This window comes from Mastacembelus armatus, chromosome 4, assembly GCF_900324485.2.
Source record: "Mastacembelus armatus chromosome 4, fMasArm1.2, whole genome shotgun sequence".
NCBI classification, from domain to species: Eukaryota; Metazoa; Chordata; class Actinopteri; order Synbranchiformes; family Mastacembelidae; genus Mastacembelus; species Mastacembelus armatus.
In genome coordinates this window covers 18,539,617-18,566,527 of record NC_046636.1, presented here as the reverse complement: position 1 = coordinate 18,566,527, position 26,911 = coordinate 18,539,617, and the positions used below count along the sequence as shown (strand labels likewise).

Genomic DNA, 26,911 nt, shown 5'->3' with positions numbered 1-26,911 from the left:
TACCAGTCAAAAGTTTGGACACACTTTCCCATTGAATTCAAGATTGATTAGTTTTGTTGTGTGTGGCCTGAATATATGTCTTTGTTAAATGTTTTTAAATAGTCACATTTTTATTTTAAAGGCTGAAAAAGTATATTCTCTCAGTCAGCGTCCTGCTCTCAGCAAAGTATTCCTACATTAACACAAATCTTTCAGCCAGTTTTTGTTGTTTTGTCAGAGAGATTTTCTGTCTGTACTGTTTTGTTTCAGTTCTTCTCACTTGTGGCAGGATCCAGTTGGGAAAGCATGATGTCATATAATGACAGTACTATGATCAATAAGGATTCAACAATATCTAAGTCAAATTTGGGATGTTGGCTGGTGGGTTCTTTGTTCATGTGGCCCAATCAGTGGGAATCAAATCTGACAGAACCACAGACACACAGTGCTGCTGTACTCAGTCTGGTCCAAGCTCAAAGAGAGAAGTGTATAGACACAGCTAGGTAAAAGGTAAAAGATTTGACCAATAAGAGTTTTACCTTCATATTATACAAAAGATGTAGCGGGATTAGCACCTACTGTAAGCATAGCACACAAAATGTAATACATCTGAAGTATATATTCAATTTGGGCTCTTAAAGGCTCAACTAAATTGCAAGTCATTACAGCACCTAGACACCACCTTTATTTTGGTATCTGTTCCATCAGAAACACTTTCTGTGTAAACAAGCTGCAATTTTGCTAAGTGTACAGGAGCTGTATCATCATTATAGCTGTCCAACCTCTGTCCAGTTTCACCCCTATAAACAGGGTTCAGTCACGATTTGATGTTGGAAAGCAACTGAATTTCCTCATTTTATGTTTTTGACAAATGCTATTTTTAGTTAAATTAATAATAAATTAAAAGTGACTCAAAACAATGATCAGTCAAGCCACCACATCATGTTCACCATTTACCAACCATAATTAGTAAGAAATATTAGTCATGTTTAACTGATAGTGATACGCTCCACCCAACTTCTTCTGTACATGACTGGGTTGCATGCAAACAGTCAGGGTCATTAATGAAGTCCTTCTTGACTGCAAACCTGCCAATATCATATTCAAACACACAGCCGCGGCGCTGAAGAGTTTTTGACTGAGCTTTTTCCACCAGCAGAGAAAAGCACTATGGCAGCCACTCTCTGTCAAGTTGTGGGATTCATCCTGAGTTTGTTAGGGGTGGCGGGAATAATCGCTGCAACGGGGATGGATCCGTGGGCGACAGAAGATCTCTTCGACAACCCTGTGACAGCTGTGTACTCCTACTCAGGCCTGTGGAGGTCATGTGTCCGACAGAGCTCTGGCTTCACAGAGTGTCGGCCTTACTTCACCATTCTGGGACTGCCAGGTTGGTTTTTCTTTGTCATCAGCCACACAGAATCAGCATGAATTGGATTAACTCATTTAATGGAATAAAGTTTTATAGTTGTTTTATATTCTATATCTATATTAACATATATATTCTATATGTAATAGAGAGAGAGAATAAAATAATCTTAATTGACAAAGTGTCATTGGTTAAAAAAGCAAATCAAACTATGTCAGGTCTGTGTTTGCTTAAAATGATGGGAAAATAATGATGAAAGGTCAGCCCACACCCTCCCTTATGAAGGGGTGGAGATTTTCAGTGTCAATTTCCTGCAACTAGGACAAAGACTTTAGGTAAACATCTGATAAGGCCTGTTCCCCGTTGAACCATACATAACGATAAGGAGCAGCACCGATGCTGCCATTTCACAAGTCATTGACATTGGTGGTAACTTTGTTTGAGCGGGACATCTAAAATGGCTGCCTCAATAATTCAGTTAATAGGATTCATGTTGTCCGCACTGGGGCAATTTTTAATATCGGCAGCAACCGCAATGGACATGTGGAGCTTACAAGACCGATCTTTTACAGTCATAACAAATGTTTTCACTTATTCTGGGCTATGGAACTCGTGTGTAGGGACAGCATACGGTACAACACAGTGCAGGCCTTATTATACTATACTAGGATTGCCAGGTAAGAGAATTACATTTATAGGAAAAAAATATATATATATATCATATTTCTCCACATGTTGGATTAAGGAGAACATTTTACAAAAGACCTAGGAAGGTACTTTAGAATATTTGGAAGGTTTTAGGGCAGGTTTTCTCCATTTCCCCCCTGCATGAAAATGCAGTCGACTGCAGAAAAGGTGTCTCTGGAATCAAATGGGAATTTAATGAAACATCCAAAGCTTAGCTGAGCAAGCACAAGCTTTAGCAGAGTGTCACACAATGTGAAGTGCTTTTCCACACTCTGTACTTAACATTTGAACGCAGAGTAGAGCATATTGAACATAACATTTTAAGGAATAGAATAATGCAGGTACAATATCTCCAGCAATTGAAAGATGGCATTTAGGTCAGTATGTTTTATTACACTGGGACATGAATTTTGAGTTTTTACAACAATGCTGCTAAGCTTCTGATTTTCTGCTATCCATGTGCATGATCAATATCTGTCACTCATTTTAGGAGATTTTGACCTCACAGTTTCGTAAGTATTTTATTTAACAGCAACATACAGTGTAGAGTTTTTACTAAAGCATTATTGTTCATGTGTTTGCAGGATGTGTGTGAGTACAGCACGTGCCTTTTTCTGCCTTTTTATTTTATTATTCCGTAAAGCACCTTGAGCTTTGGTATGAAACAGTGCGAGTCAAATAAAATTTGAATCAGTGATAAGATGAAGAACTCACTAATGAGTTTCACTTGATGATATATGAGAAAAGTAAGTTCACTTATTTAAAAATGATCTCTGTCAGACAGTATCTACAGCAATATTTTAATAACACTTGAACTGCCAGTGTTTTTTGCCCTTTTTTCTCTTTCTTGTGGAAATACAAGATGTTTGATGGTTGTTGCTAATGGTGGGGTTTTTTTTGTGCGTATTTTTTTTTTGGCTTTAGTTATTAAATCATGTTTTGTGTGATTTATAGTACTTTGGACGCAATGCTTACCTCTTTTATTTAGGTCTAATTATCTATAAATGTAAAAGTACTGTAAAAATACTGTCACACATTACAGTTATTAGGAAAATACATACATCAAAACCATTTTAACCATGTTATAGAGTGACATATTTTACATAAAACATTTTTAATGCTTTTTAAGTAGGGTAAGATTTTATTTTTCTATTCTGTTTGTTGTATGTAAAATCTGAAAAGTATCTAGTAACTAAGACAGCCAAAATATGCAGCGGAGTACAGCATATGAGGAAATGTATTTATGTTACTTGCTTGTTACTATTGCAAATCGATTTGTCAAACAGGTCCTGTCAGGAGGCATGCTCTAAATTCTATAACTTTGACTTTCAGCGCTGCTCCAAGCGGTCCGGGCCTTGATGATTGTTGGTATTGTTCTTGGAGCCATTGGATGCCTGATTGCCATATTTGCACTGAAGTGTTTGAAAATGGGAAACATGGAGGACAACATCAAAGCCACAATGACTCTGACAGCAGGAATCATGTTTCTACTTGCAGGTACAGTAATGCTACAGTTTATAGCCCCTCCCACACACACACACACACACACACATACTATGTATATTATACATTTACTTATTTATTTATTTTTGTTATATTTAGGTGTCTGTGGCATCGCTGGAGTTTCAGCCTTTGCTAACTTGATCGTGCAAAGTTTTCAGTTCACAACATATGCCAGTGGCGGATTCAGTATGTTTGGAGGAGGAAATGTTGGTGGACTCACAGGAGCTCTGACTCCAAGGTACATCATGTCAATTTAAGATGAATATATAAGTGATGTGATATCTGCTCAAACAGATTCAGTGTTTTACCATAACTGTGGTTTCAGGTACACATTTGGCCCGGCGCTTTTTGTGGGCTGGATTGGTGGAGCCATCTTGGTGATTGGTGGTGTCATGATGTGTCTGGCCTGCCGTGGAATGGTTCCAGAGAGGAAGCAACGGTATGTGCCATCACTAAAGAAAGCAATGTGACGACTTGTTATTTTTTTACAAGACTGGTAGAAACTTTCACATAACATCTCTCCTTCTATGCAATAAAAGGCGCAAGCTGCCAAAGAGACTGTAGAGCCAACAGAAATGCCTAGTAAGCAGGGCTACTTCACAAATTTGGTACTAGTGCAGATTGTATGTTTTCTGCTGTAATTTAAACTTCTGACAAAGCTGACCAACAAAATAAAATACTTCTGGATATATTTTATTGTGCGGAGGGGCGGTAGACTCTTAGCCCCTTTAAAATTTAGGAACACATACTCAGCAAAATGTAAATGCAGGTCTTTCTGGTGTTTTCTTTGCATATATATCGCAGCGCAGCAGATACTTACTTACAAACACACACTGTGGTCACACTTGTCCCTCAGTGTAATATATTTTTATTTGCAAGATTATTTTTTAAGACTTCATATTTGCATGAGTGGTGGGATTCCACATATGAGAAGGTTGGAACCGGTGTGACTGTTTGGATGTTATAATTATTTTTTAATTGTTTATATACTGATATTCTTCAGGTATGATGGGATGGCCTACAAAGCTGCCTCTCACCACACTATCTACAAGTCCGACATCAGACCCCATCCTGCCTACAACGATTCCTACAAGGGTCCAAGTGTGGAGGGAAGGCAGTCGAATCAGAGATTTGACTATGTGTAGAATCGTTTTACTCATATCCTTTTTTTATGTTCTCCAACGGTGTGATGATCTGTGTTTTTCTCATTTTTCACTCGCATTCATGGAAAGAGGGATTTTTTTTTCTCTGTATTTTGGTTTGATATAACTGTTAAACATTTAACATATTTGTTTTTATTCTTTTTTAATAGCATTATAGAATCCTAATTATCGAATGCTGTTTTGTAATTCGTGTTGTGTTATGTTCTTATGTGTGACATGATAACAGTTTTTATTTTGTCTAATACTAAATTTATCACCTCAACATATAAACCACAAAATAAGTAACATTAGCCTGCTTACAAAACTGTTTTTTAGACTTGGGAGGGAGAAAACTACTATATTGTCATTCTATGTGTACTAACCTGGCACTTGTTTAAAATGCTTTTTACTAACAATGTAAACTTTTGTAAGGTGACATTTGACAAAAATGAACCCAGTGTACCTCTAATTACAAAGCAATATGACACTAATTTCAACCTGGATGACTCCATGTCTCAATGTATTTTGCCATCTGTGTACTGTATATATAAATAAAACAAATCCATATCTACATTATGATCAGATTTTGTAGTCATTTTAATACATCCTTTGGACTCATCAAACTGGTATTTCAGTTTGTGATACTACAGGTACATTTTTATAGTTTATTTATATATTATTTATTCATATTTATATAGTTTTTTTATATAGAATATATTTATATTTTTTAAAGTTTTAATAGCTGTAGTAACCCATTTAGTAAATCTCCAGTTTGAAGCTAGCTAACACTTGCTAAGAAATTAGGAAGCACTTTGTTCACGTACAGATGGAGTAATTTAATCCTAATTGGTCTTCATTAAATGTGAATGTCGAATACATGTCCGGCTGAGTGGTTAGCACTGTTACCTCACTGCAAGAAGGTCTTGGGTTTGCAACCCGGCCTTTCTGTGTGGAGTTTTCATGTTCTCCCTGTGCTTGCATGGGTTTACTCCAGGTACTCTGGTTTCCTCCCACAGTCCAAAAACATGCATGTTAGGCTGATTGGTGACTCTTATGATGCCCATAGGAGTGAGTGTGAATGGTTGTTTGTTTCTGTGTGTCTATATGTGGCCCTGCGATGGACTGGTGACCTGTCCAGGCCCCCACCTTTCACCCAAAGAGAGCTAGGATAGGCTCCAGCAGATCCCCGTGACCCTGGATTAGGAACAAGCGGGTATAGAAAATGGATGGATGGATGGTTTCATTAGATTACCATAAAATATTGTACAAATGATTCTTTAAGGAACACAAACTGTTTAAGTAAAATTTAAATGATTTTAAATAAGGCAAAACTTCCCCACATGAAAGAAATGTAAGAAAATTCAATTACACCCACTATCCAATAGTTTTATTTAATTTGTGCTTATTCTCAGTGATGATTGAACCATCTGAAACAGCTATATAGGTGATTGTGTTGTTGTTTATCCTATTAGTGTTATCGTTAGAAAATGCAATGGTCATCAGTCTATCCATGATAGTTACCTATTATCTCAAGGCCTCCAGCATCATGCTGTCTAATAAATGAAACATTTCTCACATTGTTTTGTTGTAACTGATTAAAACTAATGGTTCCTCTCAGACAGACATGGCAGTTTTGATGGTTCATTGGTCAGATGTTCTGTAGCCTGTGTATCTGGACTGTTCTGTGACAGCAAGACAGTACCGTTGCTGTTACTCCTCTTCCATGTGCTCTATTTCCCAGGAAGGATTTTGATTATTTGAATGAATCACATTTTTTGATAATTTTTTATTAAAAGCATACATGGATACAATATTAACACTGAATCACACTAAAAGTAAATCATTAATTGCTTCAGAAAGTGTCGGAAAGTTCTAAGTCTAAGTTTTCTGCTTAGACTTCCCCAATTTTGTGTGTCTGCCTGTCTGAGAACTAAAATAAGTTTTAGAAAGCTGTTTTACTAAAATGCTTGGCTTCTGGTGAGCAAAGGGTGATGCTTTGCTTATAGATTGAGGATTTAGGTGAGGATATACCAGGGTGATTTAACAATTTTGTACAAGGTTTTCTACTGTGGATATCAGTCCTTTAGGTCTCTTAAAGTGTAACAAAGATTGTGGAAAATCTTAGATAATAGTAGTTTCAAATTATTATTACTACTTGTCCTTTTGTTAATATGAGCTGTTGATCTGTATGGGTTGTGAAAGCCAGACTTAGATAAATCTCATCATGAACTAAGTGAATTTGAAATGTTTGTTAAAACATCTTTTCTTAGGTAAATATATTTTATGTATCTCTCATTTTACACATTTTTTTATGTATTAACTTTAAATCTGTAAGTGGTCTGCAGTGGTGTCTAATGTGTTTATGCTCGTCTTTGAACTCATAAAGGATGGGTGTGTAGAGTCGGGACTGTCTGATCAATCCATAGAGAATCTGTGACTCAAAGTTTGGATCTGACTTTAGTTTACGAAAAAGCCACTTTGTCTTGTTCTGTTTGAACCATGTACTGCACATCCAACCAATATAGCTTTATCTTTGGAACTCTGGCACCACCTACTGGCTAAGAGGTGCATCACTTAGTCTTGTCAAATCTTACCAAGTTTTGGATTTTGTAGGTTACTGTATGGACAGTTTATCTATACTGGCTACCAGTCAATCTATAAATTAGTCAGTCATTAGTCACATCAGTTCAGCTTCAGTAGTGAGGATTGAACCATATAGGTGGAACTGTCTGAAATGATGTTGCTGATGCCTATAGAACAGTTGAAGGCTTAACATATTTTGAAAATTGTATGAACTGTGTGCATGTGATGATGTGCTACAGTGAAATAATTATTAAATGTTCTGAAAGACTGCTAAAAAATGTTTTTTTCTATCAAAAGCCATACACTATTGATACTTGTTCAAGTATGTAGACAACCTTCCTATCAGTTGCTAAAATATGTTGCAATTGCACCCCTGCCTTTCACTCAAAAATAGTTGGGATAGGGTCCAGCAGATCCCTGTTACCCTGCTTAGGAATAAGTGGGTTTGGATAATGGATGGATGGATGTTGAAGCATTGCTATTTGGAGGAAAATAATGACAAATGCTGTTGTACTGTTTCACAGAACAAATTGTCATGGAAATGTCAGTATTTTTTTGAAAACTTTAATTGCTATAAAACTGGAACTGGTTTCTGTAAACAGACGATGTTTTCTATTGCCTTGTACATGGGCTCACTGTACCTTTTCTTGCACCATTGGTGAGAGAGAAATAAAGTTCCAGATGTGTGATGTGATGCATATGTTGGAGGAACCTCTCACTGATAACACCTTTCTTGGAGCTGACATAGAAATAAGCACTCTGTGGAATAGAATACTGTAAGAACAGATAAATCACTCCTTCATTGTGTAAATATTAGGTAATAGGAATATGTATTTCAGTTAGACCAAATAAAAGTCAGCACCTGAGACCAGTAACACATCACATGGGGCATTCCTTTTATTCTAAATAAGTTCCCATATTTTTAATATTACATAGGAATTAAATCATAGTGAATTTATAATGGATAATTTTTATGGTGAAAATTTCCATTCTCACCCAGCAGGTAGACGGCTCAGTTATTTTATGCATTGTACTGTTTGACCTATCTTTTTGAAAGTACAAGCAGTCAGAGAAAGAGAAAAATAAGAAGTCCATTTCCTGATAATATAACGAATTACTTATCTCAGCACACTTCCCACCTCATAGTGAATGAGGAAATAAATTTGTTTGAGAGTTCCTCTTACTGGTCTTTTGATAAGACATGTGCTTTGACATTTAAGGTTTGCTCCACTGTTATGAAATGAAATATCTTCCCATGCTATCTGAGTTATGTCAATAGCTTGAAGTTCCACCATTATTGTTATCAATAGTTTCTGTGAAATGCCTTATTTGCTTTTTTAAACTTGAATTTCCCTTTGGGCTTTAATACAGTTTATCTTATCTCATCTTATAATTTTACGTCACTTGATTTCAAGGTCTTTTAATATTACCTGTGTTTAATTTTTATTATATCCATTTTTGTTAAGAAGATTCCATGTTGTATTGTCCATAAGTGCTTTGTATTTATTCAGTATATTTAATAAGTCCTGCACAAATGCATACTACATCCACCTATTTTACAGTTCAATATATTTATTGTAATAATAATAATCATTATATTTAGCTTAATATAAATAGAACCTTCAACATTTAATAATTGGAAAAGGTGCATTGTTCCTGTTTCTGTAGAATGTTTCCCAAGGAGATTCAGTCATATATTCAGGTATTTTGGTTTTTGTCTAGAATTCAAAAAGCACAATTACATTTGTGGATTGTTCTGTTTCATTAATGCTGACCACCAGAGACAATGCCTTGAACCTGAATGACTAATACAAACATGAAAATTTAATCCCTTGAAGGCTATCGTCATGAATTCCCCTCAAACTATTTCCAGTATGAATGCAGCGAGGTGAAAAAAAAAGTAAAAAAACAAATAATTTATTATTTTTTTATATGATTGTAAATAAATTTGGGCAGTAAGGGGTTAAGCTTTGGATGCGTTTCTAACACACCGTATTTATATGAAAAGAGTCTCTATCAGTGTTGTACTGGAAGACTGAGAACATGTTCTGCATTTTACCAAATATAGAAATTTAGTTAGGAGACAAAATTATTGAGACAGAGTGACAGTATAAGACTGCTGAGAGCATTGTGTTTGTACTTGTCTTTATACAACACAGAGAGTTCATTCACAGTGTACGGTCCAAAAACTTTGTGGGGACCAAAACCCTAGTCCCTATTGACTCTGAAAAAAATTCCAACAAAGATAGAAAAACAAGTGCTAGTGTGTATAAGTGTGTGTGGATTCCGCTCTACGCTGCTCCCGTAAGGACGCAATTGGTACTGCAGTTTACATAAAGTGTGTATTATTAGGACATTGATAAAGCCAATTTACTGCATTATTTGCTATAGTTGGATGTTTTAATCAAAACTAAGAAAGAAACTCCTATGAAAGCATTGATTAAGCCTAAAGCCCAAAAGCCACAGTGAATTAAATGATTTTATGTTTTAGTTTTTTAATAACAATTTAATTTTTAATTGTTGACATTACTATTATTTCCATCATTATTATTATTACTATGGTATTTTATTTTACTTACAACTAACTGCATACTAAATACATTTTGTACAACAATGTACATTTTGTACCTATGACACATTAGCTATTTAATCAACTAAAATATATACAATTATAATAATTTCATAAGTCAATTTTTTAGTGCTGCTGCTTTGGTATTAATGTGAACTCTAAACTCCATTAACTGGTATAACATTAAAACCTCTTCAGACAGTAAAACCTATATTCCATTCATGTCAAATGCTAAATGTTTGGACTCTAGAGGAATCAAGCAGTGCTGAAGTGCTGCAGAGTTCATGAGAGTAACAGCCTGAGGGAAGAAACTGGGCTGGTATACAGTGCTCTGTACAGGTCTTGGATGGAGGGAAGAATCAGGGGGAACTTATTACCAAAGAAGAAAGTGAATAAAGACAGAAAAAATATTCAGAAAAAGAAAATGTTTTTTTTGTTTGACTTCTCATTAGACCAAAAACATTGGTGGTATGTATGAAATAGCTGTTGGGTATTTTACAGCATTAGCAATACTAAAGTAGTGCTCTGAAGGTTTTGATCATTCTTATATAGTTGTCTGGACAACTAAATCTTTTTTCTTACTGGGTCCTTTTAGTATTGATACATCAAAAAAGGATGGTTCCCTAGGAAGACTGGTCAGTGATGACCACAAATTGCCAAACTGCAGAATGAAGAAGATTATGGTAGATAACAAGCCTCATTTGCGTTTATTCGCCATTAAAGACATTGCAGCTGGAACTACTTACAACTACGGAAACACAAATTGGCCTTGGTGAGAAAATGTGAGTAATGGGCTGAACAGTAGCCCACAAGACAGAGTGAAATTCCCTCCTATTAAAGGTTTAAGGTTTAGCTACTTGTATAACATTTTTAATTTATTTGTCATTATCATAATACTCTATCATTCAATAATAAAGCCCTTGCTGCTCCATTTAGTAGGGGATTGTGTAAATGAGTACTACTTGGCTGAATGATGGGTCCAGGTTTAATATATTGTTTTTGTAGTTTTTCATTGTAAATTTTATTCAGTATTCAAAAGGCACTTGGGCAGCCTGAGAGTGGGCCAATAGACATGGGTCATGGACAGATGTGGTATATGGTGTACAGCACACACTTGACCACAGTCTTTGTGGCGTCCCAGAATGAGATTGGTTAATATGCATTTGGCTTGATGATAATACTTCTGTTGTCAGTCATCCTACCATTAACAACAATTAGCCTTTGAGTAAATTAACATTACATGTGTTTTCACCTTTTTTTTTTTTTTTTTTTTTTTACATATTTAGAACTTACAGACAGTTCTACAGACAGACATAGAGACAGTTATCTATGAAGAATCAAATTTAAGCGAAGAGGAATTTCTTCCAGACAGTAGTGGGCAAGATTTGCATGGTTTCAGGAGTGTGGATTTTCCTCTTATGAGTATCAATAGCAGCAGCAGCTTCGTGCCACAAGAGCAGTGACTTTACACTAGCAACTTAAATGTAAGTATTCACAAGTTGTGTGTGAATTTCTGTTCTGTTATTTTGAATGTTATAATTCAGTCTTTGGTCTCTGACAAGTGGTAAATGCTTCTTTGATCATCTAGCTGGAGATCACCTCTGTAATGATCTGAAGGCTCAATTCTCAGGGCACAAAGTGCAAGAAAAAATAAAAGCAAGTTTTGGATATGTTATTGTTCAACTGTGTTTGGTATTGTTGATGTGTTTATATCAAATACATTTGTTAGTGAGGCTAGGCCAAGTGCTAAATACATATGTGTATATCACATTGTAGTTCAACAGCAGCACAAACTGGAGCCTTCAAATGATTGAATAAACACCTCTGAAACAATTTAAACAAAAAGTGAGCATCATCATCTTCATGAAGCAGGATTTATTGGAATCTTAGATTAAAAGTTAGCAAGGGTGGAAGCCTATCACAGCAGCTCCTGCTCATCATTGAGCTTTTTTCTTTTTCGTATCACTTTTTAATTTTTTTTGAAGTATTGTGTATTGCCTTTTGTTTGCACCATGGACATCAATCTTGCAGCGTTTACCCTGGTCATATCCCATTCTACTTTTTTCTCTGATTCCAATGTTTTGGGAGATTCTGCAGAAAGCCATGGCCCTAATATTACGTAAATTAGGGATCAGCTAAGAATCTTTTGTAACAGAGCAGTGCTCCCCCATGAGGGACTTAACATGCTCACTTGTGGAGGAGGCACAGTTGGGGAAGTCATGTCGGTTCAGACCTGTCAGCACCTTTCCTCTTCACCCTGTGTACTACAGATTTCATGTACAGCTCACTGAATTGTTTCCTGAAAAAGTTCTCTGATGACTGCGGTCATCACCTTCATCTCAGATAAGGAGGACAGGGAGTACAGAGAGCTGATCCAGGACTTTGTGGGCTGGTGTCTGTGGAACAGCCTCTAGATCAGCACGGGAAAGATCAAAGAGCTGGTGTTGAATTTCCACAGGCACAGACATCCCCCCGACAGTGAACATCCAACCCCGACAGTGAACATCCAAGGAATGGACATTGAAAGAGTGGACTCTTAGTTCACCTGGACAATAAGCTGGTTTCTTCTAGTCAGTCTAGGAGAACACAAATGATGAAGAGTCTATGGATGAAGTCAACACTGTCTTTTTGCCTCGTGTTTCCAAGAAAAAAGATGGCTACAGAGAGTACAATAAAAAACGCCATTGCATGTTTTTCGGGTTGGATACCAACAAAATGGCTAGACACTTAATACGCAAACACGATGAAACCATAAGAGTGTTGAGCTTTCCAAAAAACTCAAAACAGAGGTGTATGCAGCTAGACCACTGAAATAGAGGTAATTTTAATACAACCTGCAGGTTCCTGAAAAAGGTTGAGGGAAACCTCTACCTTTCAAACAGCCACAGGGATGGGCAGGAGTTTTTACATTGTGCTTACTGTTGTGGACTGTTTGCTAGATTAATTATGTGGCGCCACAGTAATGTTTGCCAATTTAAGCCTAGTGGCACAATGACAAAACTTGGTAAAAACAGAGTCCAGTCTCTTTATGCATTTACCCAGACAGTTTCAAATAGCTTTAGTGATAGCTTTTGGAGGCTTATCAGTGCAGTGAATAAGGAAAAATTGACCAAGCAATCCAAGAGGATGAACTTGTGTTAGAGTATGGATACAGACTTTAGAAAACATGAAAATAATCCAAGCCAGTATTATTAAATGTGTCTGAAGTTGACAGAACTTAGATTGCTTTTGTCTCTACATCAAGTCACCCCCTGAAAACCGTAAGATATCATTAAGCCTGAAAATTATAACTATGCCATAAATGCAGTAAGACATACAGCAGGGTTAAATGGTGACACTGGAGAGTTTAAATGTCCATCTCTTGCAAGCAATATTGGGCATAGTATAATTGCGCTTGCCACTTTTGTTAAATCTGAAGCCTTAAAAAGAAAGACACAGAAGCAGCACAAGAATAGGGAGTGATTGGACCGCAGTGACAAAGGTAATCCTAGTCCAAATGGTTCTGTTTTACCGCCGCATGGCAGGAGAAATGTCCAAAACTCACCTCTCTACATATCTTCTCCGAGACACTTCTGACACTCATGAGCATATAAATCTAGCCATCAGTGAAGTAGAAAAGAAGCAATGATAGCATTTTGTTTGGCTAGTGATAAAAGGAAAGAGGGGTAGAAAAGTGTCTGTCCTCTTAACTCTGATGATGAAGGAATCCATTGATGTGCAGGTAACCAAGCAAGAAAAATGCAGGGTTTTAAGAGGTGATGTGTATTTGTTTGAATGACCAAATTCTTTGTCCCACTACAGAGGTTCAGACTGCATTCATCAGTTTGTTAAAGATGGTAATATTAAAAATCCCCAGGCACTCACCTCAATGAAGCTCAGAAAACATGTTGCTACTCTTTCTAAAGTCAAAATCTCAAAGACACTGAGCTTGATCAACTGGCAGATTTTCTTGGACATGATGTGAGAGTTCACCTTACAAGAGGCTACACTCCAGCTTACCACAGTTAGGAAGATACTCAGGGCCCTAGAACTAGGAAGGCTGGTAGAGTACAAAGGGAAGGACCTGGACCATATTCACATAGATTCAGATAGTATGTAAATAATCCATAATTGTCTTTGTTTCTTTGTTTTTGTAAATACATTAATTGCCAGTTTACAAGCTGCATTCTAGATAAAACTAATGACTTCTAACAATATATTACTGAGACAGATCTTTATATAGGTTATAATGTTCAAGAATGCTAACTTTCTAGCATTTTCTTTTCTAGCAAAATGTAACTTTCTTTACTTTTTCTAGAAAAAAATTCTATGTGGTTAACTCTCTGGACAAGTTTTGACATGCCCTGACATTTGTGTTTTTTTCAGTTGCTTTTAAACATATTAATAGCTAATGTCTGATAACACTGTAATCAGCACAAACTGGGCTACAATAATATGTGAGCAGCAAGTTTATACATGATTGTGTTTTTGAGAACAGCGTTTATGCATGGTTAGTGAAAAACCAAAAGTCACTGAAATAAGGCCATAAAACACAAACAGAACATTAGTTCATAAGACTTTTAAGAACTGCATCTTGTAGTCTATAGTGTTTGCTTCAAAATGATGCGAAAGTAATTTGTTCAGTCATTCATAGAAAGCAATACACTGATTTAAATTTTCTAAGACATTTTTTGTTTAGAAAAGACATATGCAGGAAGGTGTGTCTGATCATGAATAGTCATGTGATTCACTTGAGAAGACAAAGACCCGCATAATGAGCGTTTCAGTCAGGAATGTGGCTGACGGAATTAGTGCAATACAATGCAGATGCAAACTTTCGTCATCTGAGTCGTGTTTTTCCTCTGAGGACAAAGTAAACTCTTCGTCGCTGTCTGGAACATACAAAGCGCTTTTTCACCCGTGTAGCGTGCCATCATCCAAACACACAGAAAAAGTGAGTAAATTCTACGGTGAAGTTTGACGTTTTATGTCATTTCTTGGGGGCATGTACAGAATTACCTATCTCACCTTAGATTATTTCCATATAAACAGTGTGCTCAGTGCGAGGCGGGATCACATTAGCTATAATGAGGTGAGACAGGAGAAAATGTACCGCTCCTTACGTTCATACGGATTAAATAAAAAGTGATGATTTGTTTTTGACTTGAATTGTTTCATTTAAAAGAAGACATTTCAAGCTTTCTAGCCATATATTTCTTATTTTTATGAGGCAAGTATTTGCTGAGATTGTGGTTGTTTTATTTACTGTCAAGATAGAGAGCACACCCTGTCTGCTTTCTTTATTTTACAAAAGCACAGAATTTAGTTGTTATTATGAGTGTATACAAATAAAACTAGACCATTTCCAGTTTTGAATGATATATTGCTCTTATTTGTATGATCAAAACCAACGGAGTAATTTAAGTTTGTTTTGGCATTATCAGGAGAAGATGCCACAAAATGCACCGGCGCGTTCGTCGACCTCTGAGGGTTAAGCTATCAGAAACTTTTAAGTAATCTAACTTAAGTAATTAACTATCTTCTGTAGAGATAATCGAAGTGGAAAGTCAGGGGTATGAGAGTGAACATGAGAGAACCCATGAAGATGAAGACACAACAGGTATAATTATGAATTTTATATTTTAGGTTGGTCAGTGCATGTCATAATAGACCTTATATCTAAGAATTTGCAATAAAAGTGAGACATTAACTGATACAGATGTGTCATTACATCCAATCCACACCTTAGTTAGCATTTCTGTCTGACAAATGACAAAGGCATTTTTTTACAAAAACATTCATTTTGGCTCAGTAGGAACAAGCAGGGGAAGGTGAAGTCACCCACAGTGTTACAGGGAGTCTGATCAGTCATTACAGATGCCAGTAAAGTTTTTCAGTAGCTTTTAAACAGATTTAGGGATTCTCCACAAGGTATATAAACATCACCAAAGCTCGAACTTCACTTAGTAACTGAAATACCATGGTGGGTGCTGTATAGGGATTGCAGAGTGCTCAAAACCATCAGTTTGTTTTCATATCTTTGTTTGCATTCCTTTTATAAGTGACCTAAATATTCATTGCTTGGAAGTTATGTGCATTTGTAATGATGAAAATAGTGTCTCTTTGAACCGAGCTGGATCTTTGGTTTGTTCCATTAATTTTTCTTTTTTCAGACACATCTGTGACGTAATCTACTGTAAGTGCATTAATTTTTAGGTCTGTATCGGACCAAGTGCAGGACTACACACACAACGTACAGCATAGTAGAGGCCATAGCAGAGCAGACAGAAGGCTTTCATATAAAATCCAGGTTTGTACAAAATTGTAGCCATGTTTCTTTGTGCATTAGAACTTTACCAGTGAAGACATTCTGTTGGAATTGTTGGAATGACAGAAACCACTCAGTTCTAATTATTCAGTGGTGTTACAGAATGATGCTTCATTGCCTAATAAAAGATTTTTGTATGACAGCAGACAGTGCTGTTTTAATCTCCACTGGTGGTCCGAGAGAAGCAAGATTAATTTGATCATGTCATCAATTTAAGTTGTCATTAGTTTTGTCATGCTCCATCTATATGTCCTGTCTGGGACTTTTAAGTGACAAGACAAGTGTGTGTGTAATACATGAGAGTAACACAGCACGTCTTTGATTTGGTGTTACACTTTCCAGGAATAGCATCTCAGGTATCAATTACAAAGAAACATACATAAAAACAATAAATATTAGAGACAAGATGTGAAAATGTGAGGATCATTGTAAGTTTTCTTCAGTTTTTAATTATTTAATTTGTAATCAGCATTATATCAAATATTGTTGCAGGAATTCCTAAAAAAATTGTGTACTTTTTTAACATATTTGACACCTGATTGGCAAAACAGCATTTGATGTTGAAGGAAAGTGTGTCATTTGTGAATTTGACTGGGTTGCAATTAAACAGGTTTACTGAGTGAAGTTGTTTAAATTTTATCAAAAATTTTGTCAAAACATGTGAAGGGTCAAAGTGGTAAGTTATGTATTGTTTTACAGTCTTCCTAAACTGCTCTGGAGCCACTTTATATTTAGTTACAGTCAGCCATTGTTGAATCCTACGCAGTTCTTGCTGGTGTTCCCATCAATTAGGATTTTATGTAATAGATCTTGTTATGAATTCCTGCACTATAGTTATGACTTAGTGTTTTGTAGTTAGTTTTAGTTTTAGTTTTGTACTGGGACCAGAAGTCTTTCTGTGATTTATTTTTTACACCCTTTGATGGTCCCTACCAATGGCCAAAAAAAAACTCCACTTGTGAACCCCACAAGTGATTAAAAACAAGAATGTGTGTGTGTATGTGCGTGCATGTGTGTGCGCGCGCACACACGTTAATGATTACATTCTCTCCAATCTAGTAGGTGGCGCTTTGTACCGTTTATACTGGTTGGTGAGCCTTGTGTAAACACGAAGAAGCAGGAGTAGAAGAAGAAGAAGCTACAGCTGCACAGCTACAGGACACACAGCTGCATATATTCTGATGATCTTTTCCTTCAGTTTCAAGTCGTGTGTAAATGGAGCTGTGTGGCTTTCACATGTTTTCGACAGGCTTACAAGAAAGCAACTGGGAATTGAAAATGCCGGGTCAACACCGTCTGGATATTTAGAGGCGGCGCTAGCATGAGCTTTAGGTTGCTTTTAAATGTTAGTTAGCAGAGAAGCTAGCTAGTGTTAGCTAATGGTGCTAAACGGCTATAATACTAGCGGGACTTACTCTGACAATCTACTTTGTTAATCTGTTTAGCCGGACAAACGCATAGCTCCTAGCTGGGTTAGCATTGGCAGTGGGCTTCAGTGTTAGCCTCCGCGGTATGGTTCTTTTGGCTGTTTGATGGGGCTTTTAAGGATCATGATGCCGCCTAAGATTCAGCTTTTGGCTGTTTTGGCTTTTGGAGTGGCGATGCTCCTTATAGAGAACCAGATCCAGAAACTGCACGAGTCAAGAGTCAGACTCGGTAAGATCAAAATGAACGTAGGTAACTTCATACGTAGATAATTTTGTTCATGTAAGGCGCCGCTTCAGTCTAAACATTTTGTGTTGTTGACATAACAGTACTGTGCTAAATATGTGTCTGACAACAGTTTCATACAGCACATTAAGGCACGTTTGTTGGGGGGAATTAAGTTTGAGCAAACAGATTTTTAAATTCATGTTTATATACTGAGATTTCTGAGTCTGCAGTTTTTGACTTGTTTAACAACACCTGTTTGAGAAAGGAATTTCTTCCGCTGTATTTTTGGAGGCTTGTAACAATTTTGTACTTCACTAATGAGCAGCAAGTCTAAGCAGACGTACTGTGTGTCAGACAGTTTAATGTGTGCTTGGAGGTAAGGAGTTGTCAGGGGTAGGCACCTGGCTGGGTTGGAAAAAGCCACATTACCAGCTAGAAGCAGGTTATGAAGACTGAGGGTGATGCAACTGACTTGTTATTCAGATCTATAGGAAAAACTGACAGCCAAAGCATCCACCCAGATCATATAGGGATCAGTATAGCACATCTGTATAGTAGGGCTTGTTTGAGGGAGGCATTGCTAGAAGACAGAAAGAAGAGTTAGAGAATGACATTTAATGTAGGCTGGTAAGAGAAGGTGATTGTATTATGTTTGCATTAGAGTTAAATGTAGTAAATTACGGTGGCCGACAAGGGCAAATGTGCCGCAACGGCCAAACGCTGCATATACCAAAAACACATCCAAGAGAGAAATGCTGCATATTAATGGAATGGAAGTGTGCCAGGCCTCTAGGGGGATCCGAACTGAGGCATGCTATGAAAACAGTTTGGCTAACTTTTAGAGAGGCTACATAAAAAAGGTACATTTACCATTTTTTTCTTTTTTAAACACTTGGCTGTCATCTTTTACAGTACTGTACTTTTATAATACTGTAAAAGATGACAGTGTTTAGAAAATAGCAATAGTTCATAGCATCTCACAGTTCGGGGTCCCCCTAGAGGCAATTTCTGTATTTGCAATGTTTGGTCATTGCGGCGTGTTTGCCCTTGTCGGCCACTGTAGTAAACAGTCACTGGCTGCTTGCACGTTTACTATATAATGTGTTTAAGAAAAGGGAACTTACGAGGACCAAGCGACCTTCCATCCATCTTCACATGCAGTTTGGCCAGCTACATGTAAACTTTCTGTCTCCCTGTGTTGTCAGACACTGAAGGGCTGTTTGGGCAGCAGGGTGCTTGAATTAAACTGAGCAACACACAGCTGGTCCGAGAGATACTCACAAGGCCATTCCTGTAATTGGCTCTAATTAACATTTCGGTGGAGAAAAGAAGTGGGAGAAAACACTTTTAATTATGCCACCTGTCACTATTATCAAAAGCTTAATTACTTGTTTCAGTGTTACTGTGTTTTGAAGAACGGTCTTGTTTTCCTTAATTAAGGGATGTGAACAGGTCTCCCCAAGCTTAATTTTAAAATGACTTTTTTATTTATAGTGTTGTTATAGTGTCTGTGTCTTCATTATGTTGTTGGTGGCCTCACATCAGCTGTGTGCACTGCACAGTGAGAAAGACAATAAGCACCAGCTAAAACTTGGCTCATTAAACTCCAGGCTGTAGAGAAATCCAACTAATCTTTGATAATTAAAATTATAATTAAATTGATTCAGTCTAGAGACACTTTCAACAAACAGCTGAATAATCACAAATAGCTGAGTTTGATAGCCTTTTCAGATGTATGTGTGTCTGGTCACTCAAGGTAAACATGATTTTCTGTCTGTTCAGAACGTACCATTGCCAGACACGAGGTGGCTGAAGTAGAGCAGCGGCACAGTGAAGATGTTGGGCAGGGATTATCATCGCTGGCAGAAAAAGATGACATGGTCATCATCTACAACAGAGTGCCCAAGACTGCCAGCACCTCCTTCACTAACATTGCCTACGACCTGTGTGGGAAGAATCGTTTTCATGTACTGCACATCAACACAACCAAAAACAACCCAGTCATGTCTTTACAAGACCAGGTAAGAACTTACACCGTTGTATAACAAATACAATGTCAAAATCAAATTCAAACCTACAGGTATTCAGCTGATAAAACCTGTGTTGCGTCAACATAATTTTCTGCAACACATGACTGTAGCATGTAGCGATCTGTTAAGTCTCTGCCTGTAAATTCAGTTTCTGTAACCTTCTGAACAGCATTAGCTTATCTTTCAAATCTCCAATAGAATGCAGAATGAAAGGATGGCATTTTAATACGGCTTTCTTTTTTGTAATGTTTATCAAATATTACACTTGTGACCAACATGAAACCTTATTTGTGCTTATTGGGTTCATATGTTGGGCTGCTGTGCAGCTAGACAACATGTCCGTGGTGACAGTGTGTGACATCTCTAAGCTGCTTTTCCACTTTACCCCTGCATTCTGCAAAAAAGCTGAGGCAGGCAGATCACTAGCAGGCAAAATTCATCCTGGGACTTAATGCTCAGAATCAGTCCTTTTTATTATCTGCCATTTTAATTAGCATCAAGTCTTTTGTTATAAAAGATGAAACTGAACTTAGTTTCTTTGCTTTTTATGAACCCTTGTCATATGAGGTAAAGACTGAAAAGGCCAAGAGGAGCGCCTGCTGCTGGCATTTGAAATAATGCCAGTTCTACCTTGTTAGTGAGTCTGGCTGCTGGTGCTGCAGTTTGGGAGTGCAGATTTTGACTTTCTGTATATCTTTCCAAATCACTGATGCTGGGTGACCTCTTTTTGCCATGAGTTCAGCATATCTTACTGATGCTGTCTGGCTCTTTGTTACATACAACACGTTTACTGTGGCTTAATAGTGATTTTGTAGAGGGGTGACCTGAATACACAACCCATACATTTATTGTGAATTATTTATCAGTATATCTCTTTTTTTTTTTTTTCTATGCTGTTTTCTAAACTGAACACAGTGAATGAAAGATTCGTCATTGTGGAGCTAAACAAATTTGTCAAATATACTAACTTGGAACTTCATCCAAAATGAAATCCTCTAAATATAATGACCTGTGTGTGTTGTAAAAGCTTCAGGGAATGTGTGTGACATCAGCCCACATTACTCTTTGTCACATAGGGTGCATTGATAGTGCCATCAGTGCAGCTTGGGACAAAGTGTGAATGCCCCACAGCTATGCTAGTGTTATATTCGGCAGTTAGTGCCACGGTAATTTCTTGTCTGCCATCTCACAACAGACAGCCTCCACCAACTACAAATACTGCACTGCACACTAAAAGGTGAAAGATTCAGTCTGGTGGCACATCACAGACCATCCCACTTCAGTAGAGCAGTATTCAAACCTCTGTCCAGTAAGAGAAATAATAATAGTAATTTTATCTTAGCCAAAACTGCAGAAATTGTTTTAATTGCTCTATCTGAGAGACAGCAGTAATGAATAGATATGGTGGGTTGCTCTGTTGACAACAAAAAGGGCAGTGGGTGGAAATTGCTTCGGTTTGTCATTAACCTATGAAATGTGTAATTTGTATGTAGCAAGTCATACAGTTGTAGCATTTCACCTTTGCTTTCATCCTAGAATTACAGTGAAGACACTATAAATTTAATATTCACCAAGGTGTAATTTGTTTTAGGAACAGGGAGTCCTGTGTGCCTCACTTTTTTAAATCCCAAAGCTCTTTGTGAAAGTTGTACTGTCCTGCCATTATCGTCCAGAGCTGAGACTGTTCATAGGCTTACCTGAGTGAAATAAGTTCACCAGCACTGAGTGCCCCAATATGTGGCTTTTTTGCACAGCTGTAGTACACACAACTGCACATATCTAGAAGATTTGCTTTTCTGACTTTATATAACTGCATGAACTGCTTAAAGTAAAGACATCCTTTATTTCCAAAGCTAAAAAATAATTTTATATTTATTGTTAATATTTTCATTAAAATGTTGGAACTGAGCATCAGTTGAATTATATTATAAAACATCTGCCAAAGTATCAGCATCTTTTTGCAGTATTGTAACTTAGGTTTCATCATACGTTTGAGTGTAAAGTCACTTCAAACTGCAGAGTTGTAACTGTATTTCACAGTAATCTCACTATTTTTGCTACCAATATATCTGCTTTTGCAACAACGAAACTCAATCAACCCCCGTTCAAACATTGTTGAGGAAAGTGACATTTTGCATCATCTCTGTAAAATGGGATACTTCTACTCAGTAGTGACTGAAATGAGGAAACTTAACTACAACTGTTTGTTTGATCAAAAAGGAGAAGGTAAGCTAAAGCCAAGGAAAATTCCTGCATAACACACACTTGTATCCTTATGTGTCCTAGCCATGAGTAGCTGCACAATCTCAACAGAAATGGAATGGAAACAGAAATTAAAATATTTCCATGGATTCCGTGAGTTACTCTGTGACCTACTACTTGAGCATGAATTTGTAGCTTGTATTCTGGCAAATTAGCACTAGTAAAATTGTGCACGATCAGCAGTTCATGCTAGCCAATACTGCAGAAATTCTCTTTCTCTCTGTCTGTTTCTGTGTCAGGAATGTCACCTGCTTGAGGCAAATTGCTGCTGTGAGGAACTGAGGGTTTTAAAGTACGTCCATCAGCTGTGTGGCCACTGCTGTGGCTAACTGTTGATAAACCAGCCAAATCAGCCAGGCCAAAGTACAATAATTTTAGTTGTGTTTCTGCCCAGGGAGGCCTGCCACACAGTCTGGAAACAAAGTCTCCACGAGGGAAACTTAAGATGATTTTAAGTTGAGGTCATTCATTAAGAATACCATTATTATGCAAAGCACAATAAACAAGGTCACCTCATTTCATTACTTTAACATTTTTGGACATTTATTTCTTGGATAAAGCACATCATTCTGAAACCAGACCTAAAGCCTTGCTATTGTCACCTGAAATCTGTAACCTACTGTCAGCTGATTAAAGATCTTGTAAGAATATCTACATGTTTGACAATAGTCAATTATTTTCAGTGGATATTGATCACTGATCAGAAAAAAATAGTTTTTACTTTTTTGTCTTGGTGTTGTTTTTATTCTGTGTTTTTTCCATTTACCAGAGTGTCCCTGCTACTCCATAATTAGTTTCCATTATCTTTGTCCACAGGTGCGCTTTGTCAGGAATGTCACCTCATGGAGACAGATGAAGCCCGGCTTCTACCACGGCCATGTAGCTTATCTGGACTTCTCAAAGTACGGCCCTTTATTTCCTGTAATACCATTAATATCTAGATTAGTTACAAACAGTTAGCAGAACAGATAAAAGGAGGGCATGTACTGATTGCTACTATGTGCTTTAGTGTAGATTAATAGCATTGTTGTCCTTATCTCTCCTGACACTATCATTTCAGTGATCACAGGTAATTATCCTAATGGTGTTAAGTGTTTTTCAGTGAGAGAGATCCTGTTAACTTGCAGTCCCAGTCGTCCCTGATGCTGCCTCTCTCACTGATGGAAAAGCTGTTTTTACAGTGAAATAAAAATAAGTGCTTAAAAGTCACAGCTTTGTAGTCGTATGCCTGTTAGGCACAAAAATAATCCCTTTTCTTTTTCAGATATGGTGCGAAGGGAAAGCCGATGTACATAAATGTGGTGCGAGACCCCATAGAGCGTCTGGTGTCATACTACTACTTCCTACGTTTTGGAGATGACTACAGACCCGGCCTACGTCGAAGGAAACAAGGGGATAAAAAGGTCTGTAGTTAGAGCTCATTAGTCTCACTCACATCGTGCCCGGTTGATTTAGCATATGGTGTGAGCAGAGAATTCAGGCAGTGTGGGTTGGCTGATTAATACATTTAGAGAGTTCATACATTGTAAAAGATTTATAAGAATGACAGTGTTTGCCTTTACTCAGATAAATCATTTGTTTGATGACCCCCAGAGCTTTAGTTTGACAGTATAAATTATGAGCATGTTTGTGTTTCTTTCAGACATTTGATGAATGTGTGTCATCAGGGGGCTCTGACTGTGCTCCTGAGAAACTCTGGCTGCAGATCCCCTTCTTCTGTGGCCATCATTCAGAGTGCTGGTGAGTGGGCTGGACCTGTCTCACCACAAGTAGGACACAATCTGGCCAAATGCACATTAAGCTGAACTTAATTGTTAGGTCCTGCTCTGGTGGTACATGGTATGTGGGACATTATGTCATTCTGGAATGATTTTAAAACAGTTTCACATTGCAAGAACCTCAGTTTTAAGTTTTAAACAATTAACATCTTAACAACCTTTAGCAATTAATTCAATTCAATTCAATTTTATTTGTATAGCGCCAAATCACAATACAAATCATCTCAAGGAACTTTACAAAAACTAAAAAAGAAACCAGGAACAGTCCTCACCTACAGAAAAAAACAGCTGCATTATTTTTATCCTGCAATATAAATATAGAAACAAGATATTTTTGTGATTATCCTTTGTTGCTTATGTTACAATTTTCAATTGCAATCACAACACTCATCTGAGAAATTGTAATTAGGTATTTTTGCAGTTCATGCCTGCAGCATAATTGAAATTAATGATGGAGCATTCAGGTTCAGAGACACATCTTTAAAATGTAGCCTGCACATAATTGACATGAAGGCAGACAGAGCAGAAACAAATTTGACTAATCTCAGATTGACTGATTATAGTGATCTCAGATTATGTGTTATTCTGTGCAGGAATGCAGGGAGTAGATGGGCCCTGGAACAAGCCAAGTACAACCTGGTGAATGAGTATCTGTTAGTTGGAGTAACTGAGGAGTTGGAGGACTTCATCATGATCCTTGAGGCAGCACTTCCACGTTTCTTCAAGGGAGCTACAGAACTCTACAGGACAGGTACCAGTGCAAGTCCAATCATCTCACAACATTCGTTTTGTACCTTAACCAGTCAGTAGTAAGCTTGTGTGTCTCATACTGACATACTTATCAAACCTTATGTGCTACATCAGGAAAGAAGTCCCACTTGCGAAAGACAACTGAGAAGAAGCCCCCCACCAAAGAGACAATAGCCAAGCTGCAGCAGTCCAATGTCTGGAAAATTGAAAATGAATTTTACGAGTTTGCACTTGAACAGTTTCAGTTTGTGCGTGCCCATGCTGTTAGGGAAAAGGATGGAGAACTTTATGTCCTGGCTCAAAGCTTCTTCTATGAAAAGATCTATCCCAAAGTGAACTGAAAGAGGATCCACAGACTTTACAGGGATTCAGAAGTCATACACACTGTGAGGCAAAGATCATGGTTTTTCTGATGGTTTTTCTCTCCACTGGCAGATTGGAAAAGGAAATAAGCTCATCTGGTGTATGTAATTCTAGTTTTTGCACACAATATTTTAAGTGCTTGTCAAGCTACTTGTTTACAAATGACAAGCTTAAGCTGTTACTGAACAAAAAAAAAAAAAAAAGCTGCATCTGTATATATTGTATTGAAATGCAGTAAACATGTTTTTGGACCAAATGGTAGTAACAGAAAATACATTGGACCATTGCATCCTTTGGTGCGTGAATAGTAATTTTTATAGCCCACTGAGATGTTCTCAATTTTTAAGACACGTTTAACACATCGTATCAGTATTTTATCGCAGGGATGGTGATGTGCATTTCTGATATAAGTGATAGCTGCTGTTGATATAACTGACAATTACAAGAGGAAGGTCACAGGGTTATTTCCAGCAGAAGAGACCTGATAGTGCCTTTATGACATATAGGATATTATTTTGGTTTCATTTTCAAGTGATCCCACAATCATGTTTCCCTCTTTGATTCTGTAACTTCTTGACCTGCATTTCCTGGTTCTGTTCTGTTTTTACAGTTATAACACTAATAGCACTTATAATAGCACACTAATAATTCAGTATTGTATTCTCTACTCAGAGCTGCTGATTGTATATGATGTGTGTGTAATGCCTTGCTTATCACTGTGAGATACTTTAATGGCACTACTGCTGAATTTTGAGTTGGCTCTGTTGTTTGGAAGAGGTTCTCCACTTATTTTATTCCACTTCTTTTATTTTTTGTCTATAAAGCTTGAGGTTATCCAGACTTTTATTTTTTAGATCAAGCTCCAACATGCCTAGCACCTGCTAATTCAGCTGGATAGCATTTTATGTTTTACCCTCCCTTCCTGGAAAGTGGCATTTCAGACCTGTTTCCTCAGTACAAATGCATTTAACGTTTGCATTTATATTTGAATCTTGTCCTTGTTGATTTTGCAATATACATTTTCAGAACCCCCCCCAGCAAGCCCATGTGCTTTTAGATAACTCTGTGTTATTTTTGTATCACAGTAATTTGGTTCTTCTGGTTTGTAAGTGTTGCACTGTGGGAACTCAGCTTGTACTTATGCACAGTGGAGCGGTGAAATTGCCCACATGCTGACACTAGTGAGGATGATCTAATGATATAGTCCATGCTTATAGTTCACAATTTAGAATTCTGAATTAAGTTTACAGTCCCCAAAATAAACTAGTTTACATTTATTTCTTCCTTTTCTCATCAGAATAAAGTTTGTCAGAAGTACAACTGTTTTTGAAGTTCATAAACTTAAGTAGCAATGCACAGTTGAAGAAATAGTATGGGTTTTGTATATAATTACATCTTAAATAAAAACTAATTGTTGCATGTGCAACGGTTCAGGCACCCTACTTCTAGCCTCAAAGATGACTAAAATGTTTTATAGATCTGCTACAATTATCATAGTATTTTCATTTCCTTGTTGACTTAATTTTTGTGGTGATACAAAATGAATGTTGAATAATATTTTGATGAATAAATTCATCAAAATATTAGATGCCTGGAACACACAGTGTAGGCTACCAGTACTTGATGTCACATAAACACTAATAAAACATTACTGAAAACATATTTGCCTTAACCTTAAAAAAAAAACAAAAAAAAAACAAAGCATAGGCTATATCAATTACCTGATTTAGGCTTTTATTTTGTGATTGTGGCAAAGAATTTACATGCCTAATGGAAAGATGGGTTAAGATTTTTAGAAATTACACCGTTTGCAAATGTAATTAAAAAGAAAATAAACATTACTCTGCCAGCTGTAATGCACTGCCAGTGCAGCTGATACTGTTGTGCTGTTTAGAGACCCGTGGGGAGAAAACAGCAGATGCTGTGTTTTCAGGGT

General features: G+C 37.1%; 2 protein-coding genes across 2 annotated transcripts; both read left to right on the top strand.

Annotated features, from left to right (window-relative positions):
* Positions 1–1,149: 1,149 nt before the first annotated feature.
* Positions 1,150–4,683, top strand: LOC113129358 (claudin-18-like). The gene is made up of 5 exons (XM_026305305.1): positions 1,150–1,369; positions 3,368–3,532; positions 3,638–3,776; positions 3,864–3,977; positions 4,542–4,683. The coding sequence occupies exons 1-5, from the start codon at positions 1,150–1,152 to the stop codon at positions 4,681–4,683; spliced, it is 780 nt and encodes a 259-aa protein (XP_026161090.1).
* Positions 4,684–17,260: 12,577 nt separating this feature from the next.
* hs2st1b (heparan sulfate 2-O-sulfotransferase 1b) lies at positions 17,261–25,200 on the top strand. Its single transcript, XM_026305349.1, has 7 exons — positions 17,261–17,795; positions 19,575–19,813; positions 22,901–22,986; positions 23,349–23,487; positions 23,727–23,824; positions 24,456–24,613; positions 24,727–25,200. Exons 1-7 carry the CDS (start codon positions 17,672–17,674, stop codon positions 24,951–24,953), a joined length of 1,071 nt encoding a protein of 356 aa, XP_026161134.1. The 5' UTR covers positions 17,261–17,671; the 3' UTR covers positions 24,954–25,200.
* Positions 25,201–26,911: the final 1,711 nt, after the last annotated feature.